Genomic DNA, 9,643 nt, shown 5'->3' with positions numbered 1-9,643 from the left:
CAATGTTTTTTTATTTACTAATGTCAAATAAAATTTGACAAAATATATTACTCTAGGAATTAATTTGAAAACGCCTAAAGTGTCAGATAGAATTTGCCTCTAACCTACACAAGACATGCATACTCTCATGTACATACACGCCTGTTTAGTATCCAAACACACAATGCATTCCTGTCTTCATATCCCACATTCTCATGCACACACACACACACGCACACACACACACACACACACACACTCTGCAGGATGACAGATTTGAATGCACACACACACACACACGTCACCTCTCTCTCAGTGTTATCAGCTGATCAGTAGCATGTTATAGCATGTTGCAAAACTCTGAAACACGTCTTCATTCTTTACAGTGAATCATAGACATATATAAAGATATGGACGTAGCCACCCCGGGTCCAAAAGCAACTTTTTTGTCCACCGGCCAAATGACTAGTAAATGTTCCAATGTGACCATTGTTTTTTGGGGGGGCTAGTGAGTGAAGCAAATCCACCAGTTATTTTGTCATTGCCTTGGTCAGGAGCACTGACAGGAGTATTAACCCTAACATACATGTCTTTTTGGTGGTGAGAGGAAACCCACACGGACACGGGGAGAACATGCAAACTCCCCACAGAAAGGACCTGGGACGCACCGGGGTTCGAACCCGGGCCCTTCTTGCTGTGAGGCAACAGTGCTAACCACTGAGCCACCGTGCCATCCCACCGTGCCATCATGCCTAAAACCTAACCAATCGTTACTGCTCCCCTCCCCCAAGCCCATCCATTCTAGCCACACAAAAGACGTGTGTTCACAGTCAGCTGTTGTGTTGCACAATCGAGTGAATGAAACCGCGTTTGATGTTTTCTCTATAATCCTGCAGATTCAAACCCGATCCTGCTGAAAATGGAAGAACTTATGTAACGCAAGTAACGACTTGAGTGTTTGATTAGTAACTGTAATGTGATTACTGGATGTAGGGACTGTAATGCCTTACACTACAGTTACCGACAAATGTAATGTGATTACAGTAACGTGTTACCCCCAACACTGCTCATATCATACGAGCGCCTTTTACCTCCGCTAAATTGACAACTACGTCGGGCCAATCAATCAATCAATCTATCAATCACTTGCTGCTAATGGGCTATTGTGCACATTGCTTGGCCGCTGCATTAGCGCTGTTGCAATTCTAATTAATTCTCTGCATCTCTGTTTGTTTGTGTGCGGTGAAGCGGTAATCAGCTTGACTCTGAGGAGCACCCTGACATGAGTGCGTAACCGCGGTAATGCGATAACCACGACTAGGGATGCACCGATCCACATTTTTTCACTTCCGATCCGATTCCGATACCTGAATTTGGATATCTGCCGATACCGATATTATGCCGATACCAATATTTTTCTTGAATATACAGTATAGGCAAAGATTTGGCCAATTAAAGATTTTTTTTTTTAAATATACCTTGCAAAAAGCAGACAAAATTAAGAAAATATACAAGGGCAAAGAAGGATACTATTATACATGGGCAAATTACGGACTGTGCGGCCTGCGCTGGAATTGCAAAAAACAAAAACAAATCAATTCCGATCCGATCCGTGAATTAGTGCCAATATCGGCACCCGATACCGATATTGGATCGGATCGGCCCCATCCCTAACCACGACAGCCCTACTGTTTATTTCTCATGTAAAGTCGGGCATTTTAACATGGAGGTTTATGGGGAATGGGTCACTTTTGCAGCCAGCCTCAAGTGGCCATTCGAGGAACTGCCCTTTTTGGTACTCCCGTGTTGGCTTCATTTTTCCAAGACTGAGGTTGGGGCTTGTCTGTGTGAGAGCCAGGTATCATTTGGACTGAACTGTTCTTTCAATACTCAAACTATGCCTGTTTTTCTCTCCTCCTCTCTCTGTCTCACCCCCCCTCCCCCCCTCCCCCCCCCTCCCCCCTTCCAGTCCATGTCTCTGTACTGGTTGAGCTCCAGTGTGGTGGGTCTGGGTCAGAACCTGCTCCTGCGGTCTCCTGCTCTCCAGAGGTTCCTCGGGTTGCCAGTTCGTTCTGAGGCTCCGTACAGAGAGCTGCTCGCCGCCTTCCAAACCAAATACTTCAAATACTTCAAATGACCTCCGCTGCTTTTGAAGTGACACTGGACGCTTTTAGTGACACTGGAACGCACCCCCCTGAGGCCCCTCCCCCCAATTATCTCCCCAATGAATGGCCAATTCCCCCCTGCTGTCCCCGTCGTTGCTCCACCCCTCTGCCGAGCTGAGAGTTGTAGACTAGCACATGCTTCCTCTGATACATGTGTAGTCGCCGGCCGCTTCTGTTCACCTGACAGCGAGGAGTTTCACCAGCAGGACGTAGCGCGTGAGATGATCACTCTATTCTCCCCAGGTCCCCTCCCCCATGAACAGGTGCCCCCCGGCCCACCAGAGGAAGCAGTATTGCAGTGAGTGCGAGCGACCAGGACGTATACCCTTAATTCACCTTCCCACCCACAGACATGGACAATTGTGTCTGTATGGACGCCTGACCAACACAGGGGGTTTGAACCTGCGACCCTCGTGTTGGTAGGCAGGGAATCTACCCGGGATGCCTGGTGCAAAGTGCTGAAAAGACAATGGGATTCTCAGTGGAATGCTAAACCCAAACTCCAGATCATGTTCCTGCTAAAGCCAAACTCCAGATCATGTTCCTGCTAAAGCCAAACTCCAGATCATGTTCCTGCTAAACCCAAACTCCAGATCATGTTGCCAAAAAAGATGCAAAGGTACAGCAGCACATCTTACATTTCAAGGAGGGAAAAAAGAGCCAAATAAACGGTGAAACATTATTACCATCTTTTGTCCTCCTTGACTTGAAATGTGAGCTGTGCTCCTTTTCATATTCTTCACACTGACTGACGAGGCTTTGGCACTGAATTGGGGTCAGATGGAATAAAGCACCTTTTGACTCATTGTCTTGACCTGCTCTTCCTGTTGACGGTGTGGAGGGAGGGGCTACAGGCTGATGCAAACAGGCCTGAGATCAGCAGTAACCTCCAGTAAAGTCGGGTGCGTTTGACAGTGATCTGCGGTGGAGCGTACGCCAAACGATTATTGATGGAAATGCTGTGTCATGTATGTTGTACTGTATGTAGATGCTGTGTCATGTATGTTGTACTGTATGTAGATGCTGTGTCATGTATGTTGTACTGTATGTAGATGCTGTGTCATGTATGCTGTCTGTATGTAGATGCTGTGTCATGTATGCTGTCTGTATGTAGATAGATAGATGACATGTTTTTGCATGCAGGCCAACCCAGAAGTCATGAACTTCCTGGTTCCCTCGTCAGGAAGTCAATGGGATTTTTGTATGGGGACTTGGGTTAAATGCCTGAAATAAGGTCTGTGGCAAACTTTGTGTTCAGCAAGATCATCTTCACACATGAAGACCACTTTGATGATTTTTGAAGTGTTTTCTGAAAATCGTGATTTTTAAAAATCGCATTTACGCTTCAAAAATCATCAAAGTGGTCCTCATTGAGTGAACCTGATGAAGTGTGATAGGGAATCATTTAAATCACATTAGCCTTTAGTTGGACAATCACTAGTTATTAATATATTCATATACATTTTCATTTAAGTGACACATAGTTATTGTGCATACAGCGACAGACGTCATATTCAGATAACCTGTACCTTACATTTGCAGCTCCTCTCTATCTCACACTGTGCCGTCTACAGGGACAGAATAAGAGATAGGTTGAGTCTACAGAGCAGCCTTCAACTGTGCGTCAAGACAGATGTAATCTGATGTGTGTCCTATAAGTATCTTTGACTTTCTGTTTACTGTAAGTAAGCCTGTGTATCCATTCATGAATATGGAAGAGTGCATCTCTTGCTCTTGGCCAAGATCTGTGTTAAATACATCATATAAGACGACTTGTGACTCCTGGCTCCATCTTTTAAATCACAAGTGGTTTTCTCCAAGTGCTTCACTGTTTACCTTTTGGCTGTCAATTTCTATTCTACAACAAAGTGCATCTGTGAAACGCGTTATTCTGTCTGTTGCTTAATGTATCTTTCAAGTAATGCCTACCCCACACTACAGGATTTTCAAATCCTTGAAGATTATAAAAATCTTGAGAGCCCACACACTACAGGACAGAGAGAGCCGATTTTTTAACATTTCAATCTTGGGACACACACACAATCGCGTCTGTTCAAACGCAACCCCACACACTAGAAGATTATGCCGAAGATTCACCTTGGAAGCAGGGCTCGACGTTAACTTTTAAAATTTGTGTGCACCGGGTGTAGTAGTAGTAGTAGTAATAATGATAATAATAATAATAATAATAATAATAATAATACATTTGTGTCATTTCGTTTTCTAAACAAATCTTATTTTTTGTTTTTATAATGCATTTGCACTGAAAGGATTTGTTTAACTAATATTTGCGCGGACAGCCGCGTCCATTCGGGGTGTAGGCCTACTGTGCACGGCCAGGCGAAAACCGTCTGCACAGGTGCCTTGTGGAGGGGCGCGTCTGCTGATTTGACTCACTTTTCCGTGCGGACACTCGCCGATGCGGGAAGCATATGAGACCTAAGCGCTTGTTGTAGGCTACATGCTTTGCAGTATAGCATTAGTTTTCCGTCCCGTTCAAAGACGCACTGGTATTTCACCTCGATGACAATTTCCTCGTTCTTTGTTTCTGTGCGGGGCTGCGGGCGGACGCGGACCAGATTATTTTGCGAAAAACTGTAATGGAAACGCAGCTACTACTGGCTCTCTGCTCAAGATGCAATCGCCTGTCGGGTTGTAAATATCTAACATGTTAGATATGCCCGATTCACAATCGGGAAGAGGCAGTCTTCCCGATTGTGAATCTTTGAACCCCACACACTACAGGATCATTTGGGAAGATTATCTGCCCGACGCGCCCTGAAATCGGGAGCACCCCCGAGAAAATCGGGGGGGGGGAATCTTGGCCATAATCTTGCAAATTATCCTGTAGTGTGGGGTAGGCATTAGTTGGTGTTCCTACACATTTATGGAGTGTGCGCTCCATTCCATACAGGTTTTTATCCAGTATAGATTTAGATGTATACATGCTTAATAGGACTAGATGTTACAATCCCTGATGAAATCAGCACAACACTTGAGAGATGTCTTCTTGAGTAGGGTTGGAGATGTTCTCTTTGGTGGGGTTGGAACTGGCGATGACCACCAGGAGCCACCAGCACAACACATCGTCAGTTGTGTACCCCAGACTCACTGGGTGTTTCGGCCTTTTATCACAATACACCCTCGTCCGAGGCTGGCCCACCACAGGCTGATCAGGCCTGGGTCTGTGTTGCATGGTTGCTCCTTGTGGTCATTTTGCAGCCCATGCTGTGTCCTTTCGTTTCAGCCACAGCCAGTGACTGCTCCTTTCGGCAACAGTGGCAAGTTCTTTGATGACCTTCCGTTGGGCCTGCCCTCTTATCCCTACTTCCTTCAGGAGCCTTGTGGTGGAACTGGCTACAAAGCCTCTGCAGCCCACCTCCACTGGACGCAGCCTCACACTCCAGCCTCGCTCCTCTGCTTCAGCTGCTAAGTTGGCATAGCGCAGGCTTTTCCTTTCGTATGCCTCATCGATGGCATCCTCCCAAGGGACCGTCAGCTCAACGATGAAGACACGCCGGCAGGAGTTGGACCAGAGGACCAGATCTGGGCGCAGGTTGGTCGCTGCAATTTCAGGTGGGAAAGTGAGCCTCTGGCTTAGATCCACTCGCATTTCCCAATCCCTGGCTGCATTCAGTGGGCATGAGTCTGGAGGTGTGCGGTTGTTCCGTTGTTTTCCCCCTTCTCGGATGAAGGAGGCTGTTAGCTGTGGGAAAGTAGCCTGAGCATTTAGGGGCATGGCATTGGTGGTTACCCTCTTCTGCTCAAGTTCCTAACCCTAACCCTAACCCTATATATTTATATATATAATATATATTTTTTTTTTATAATAGATTTAGATTTGACTTTCTGTGATCAGCACCTCCTGCTCTGGACGTGCACGAGTGCTCTCCTATTGAAATGTATATACCTCTCAACATCCAAGGTTGTTTTTATGGAGAAGTAGTCAGGGCCGTAGCTAGCTATGAGCACGGGGAGGTCCGGACCTCCCCTAATATTTCAGCCTGCCAAAAAAAAAAAAAAAAAAATTTTTTTTTTTTTTTTTTTTTTTTGCAGGCCAGGCCAGGCCACTCACTGAACAGCAGGCCAGGCGCCGCCTACTGGTTTACTAGTGGTTTTATTACTTTATTCAGGTTTAAAGTGGGTGCATCTCATTGTAAAATTGGACTTGGCCCAAATTGGGCTTCAAACGGCCCAAATCAGGCTTCAAACGGCCCAAATCTGGCTTTAAACGACCCAAATAGGGCTTCAAACGGCCCAAATCTGGCTTCAAACGGCCCAAATTGGGCTTCAAACGGCCCAAATTGAGCTTCAAACGCTGAATAATGACATCACAACAGTATAATCCTAATGTTGATTTAAAATGATATATTACTCTAAATATGGCTTAAAAAGGGGGGAAAAAAACCTCAATTTTTTTTCGGCGGCGCCCTAACGGGCGCCGCCGAATCCGCCTCCCCTTGCTGGACCTCCCCTATTTCGGAACCCTGGCTACGGCCCTGGAAGTAGTCCCTGTAGTGCTCACCAGGGATGGGTCAAACGCGGAGAACAAATTTCACACATTGTGTGACAATCAGTGGGACTTTACCTTTACCTTCTTGATTTCTTTCTTTATTAAAGTGTCACACACCTATGGTGCCCAGCCCGTATGGGCTTATGAGACACGACAAAAACAAATACAAAACTGAAATATACAATACTTCAGCTTCCATATTCCAGAATGTAAGATAACAAACAAACAAAAGGACACACGGTGTCATATAGAAAAATAGAACATGTTCATTACAAACCTATACAAACAGCATATTTGTTATTCTTTCCCAGGCATTACTAATAAATTGAGCTATATCAAAGACTCTTATTAAAGAAAAATTCAAGTCTAGGCTCATCCTGTAACCAAAAAGCTTCAGGGTGAACAACAAACACTTTTTCATACAATGTGTGTCTCAGGTCATCGTGAGGACAATAAAACACAAAATGGATTTCATTTTCTATCTCCCCAAGGTCACAACATAAACACAACCTGTCCTCTTCTGGAACTGTGTTGAATCTACAGGTTTCTAAAGCCAAAGGGAGAGAGTGCCGGATCTGAGCTGTGCACAGACTGACCTTTTGGCTCTTGTGAGATTCAGATACACATAAGGCTCGGTGCAGAAATTGTCTTTAATGAGAACGAACGTGTGAAGTTTAGGTTTGAGCCAGATGTCGGCAGCCCATTTCTCTTTGTAGTCATGTTGTATTAATTTCTTGTATTAATTTATTTGAATGCAAGTTATTGGAACTGCACTCGCTTTACCTGCTGCTACATTGTACATTTTCTGTTTTAATCAGTGTTCTATGTTTTGTTACTAACAATTTGTTTTTTATTACATGTGGGGACCACAATGGAAATAAGCCCTAGGGCTTTTTTGTGTTTTTATCCTCGGTGATTTCCTGGATGTTAGTTATTAACTTATATGTTTGATATTTGGTACTGTACATTTCTCCTTGTTCCTTTTATCTTATCACCAAATAAATTCATTCATTCATTCATTCATCTTATTTGATGTATGTAGATAGATAGATAGATAGATAGATAGATAGATAGATAGATAGATAGATAGATAGATAGATAGATAGATAGATTTTTTTTGGTTAGGCTTAATTTTGTGCTTCTTTACTGTTGTTAACTAATGTTACAACGAACTCACTGCAGTAGTGGGGTAGGTTAACAATGGCACTCCTTCCTTGTATTTGACATCAATCCATGAAGTCTGTGATATTATAATAATAGAGGTTAAAGTGAATTGTATTTGTAGCAGACGCTGTGGACACTGTCAACATGTTTGCCATTAAGGCCCTCACACATGATCCGTGGTAAAACAGCTCTGCGCCTGCTGTGCCCTTGTTTTCTATGGGGAGTGCCACCCTTGGTGTCGTGCACTGCTCGAATTTGCCACCGCACTCGCTGTGCTCAAAGTTCAAGTGATTTCAACTTTGATCTTTCATGAGCGCAACCAATGTCGTCTAGCAACAGATGCTGCTCTCTGCTCTACCTCGCAGTGTGAGAGAAGAGAAGATGCTGCTCTCTGCTCTACCTCGCAGTGTGAGAGAGGAGAAGATGCTCCTCTCCGCTCTACCTCACAGTGTGAGAGAGGAGAAGATGCTCCTCTCCGCTCTACCTCACAGTGTGAGAGAGGAGAAGATGCTGCTCTCTGCTCTACCTCACAGTGTGAGAGAGGAGAAGATGCTGCTCTCTGCTCTACCTCGCAGTGTGAGAGAGAAGATGCTGCTCTCTGCTCTACCTCGCAGTGTGAGAGAAGAGAAGATGCTGCTCTCCACTCTACCTCACAGTGTGAGAGAGGAGAAGATGCTGCTCTCTGCTCTACCTCACAGTGTGAGAGAGGAGAAGATGCTGCTCTCCGCTCTACCTCACAGTGTGAGAGAGGAGAAGATGCTGCTCTCCACTCTACCTCACAGTGTGAGAGAGGAGAAGATGCTGCTCTCTGCTCTACCTCACAGTGTGAGAGAGGAGAAGATGCTGCTCTCCGCTCTACCTCGCAGTGTGAGAGAAGAGAAGATGCTGCTCTCCGCTCTACCTCGCAGTGTGACAGAAGAGAAGATGCTGCTCTCTGCTCTACCTCGCAGTGTGATAGAGAAGATGCTGCTCTCCGCTCTACCTCGCAGTGTGACAGAAGAGAAGATGCTGCTCTCTGCTCTACCTCGCAGTGTGAGAGAGGAGAAGATGCTGCTCTCTGCTCTACCTCACAGTGTGACAGAAGAGAAGATGGCTTGTCATCATGTGTTAACTGTGATCCAGCAGAGCAGACAGCTCACTCAGGTCTAACAGCAGAGAACAGTCAAATGTTAGCCAGCGACCACCACTCATCACAGACTTTCAAATGTCATGTCAACATGTAGCTGATCATTAACTAGAAGCAACATTTGATTTCCAACATTTCTGTGTTGTATTTTACTTTCAAAACGGAAATGTTACCAATGTCAACCAACCCCGGTCTCCCCTGATGATGCTGTAGCCCATGTGACTCTCAACGTTTTTTCATATCAAGGACCCCTAATTATGTATACATTTGGGCCATGGACCCACATTTGATATTTTGTCTCTTGAACTCAAATCTTAGAATATTTGTTTATTATTGTCAGAAATGATTTTGCCTAGAATTCCATGCATATAGCTAGAGATAACAGTTAAGGTATGATCCAAACAGTCATTCACATTCTCTAATTCTATAATTGCATTAACTTCTTGTAAATGAAATAATGCCGAAAGACCAGATGTATTCAAATATCTACTTTGAATAATAATTTACGCCTGATATATTTTTTAAATTCTTAAAATGACTTCCCCTCCTCCAGGAACATCAAAAAAAAAATTAGTTTAGGGGTCTTGAAGTTTCCTGCGGACCACTTTGGTCCCCGGACCCCACGTAGAGAACCACTGACTGTTGTAGCCCCGTGAGGCGGAGTCTGTTCTCCAGTCAGTGAAACAGTGCCCCAGC

General features: G+C 44.7%; 1 protein-coding gene across 1 annotated transcript in view; it reads left to right on the top strand.

Annotated features, from left to right (window-relative positions):
• LOC310800763 (cytochrome c oxidase assembly protein COX18, mitochondrial-like) overlaps positions 1-2,116 on the top strand; it is a gene marked incomplete at both ends in the record, with an annotated part of 17,522 nt that extends 15,406 nt beyond the window's left edge. Inside the window, one exon of the mRNA XM_083664692.1 lies at positions 1,949-2,116. Within this exon, the coding sequence (XP_083520818.1) occupies positions 1,949-2,116 (168 nt within the window). The remainder of the gene's footprint in view (positions 1-1,948) is intronic.
• Between the last annotated feature and the right edge of the window lie 7,527 nt (positions 2,117-9,643).

This window comes from Poromitra crassiceps (genome assembly GCF_964638095.1).
Source record: "Poromitra crassiceps genome assembly, contig: HAP1_SCAFFOLD_60, whole genome shotgun sequence".
Taxonomy (NCBI): Eukaryota; Metazoa; Chordata; class Actinopteri; order Beryciformes; family Melamphaidae; genus Poromitra; species Poromitra crassiceps.
This window is presented reverse-complemented; position numbering and strand designations above follow the sequence as displayed.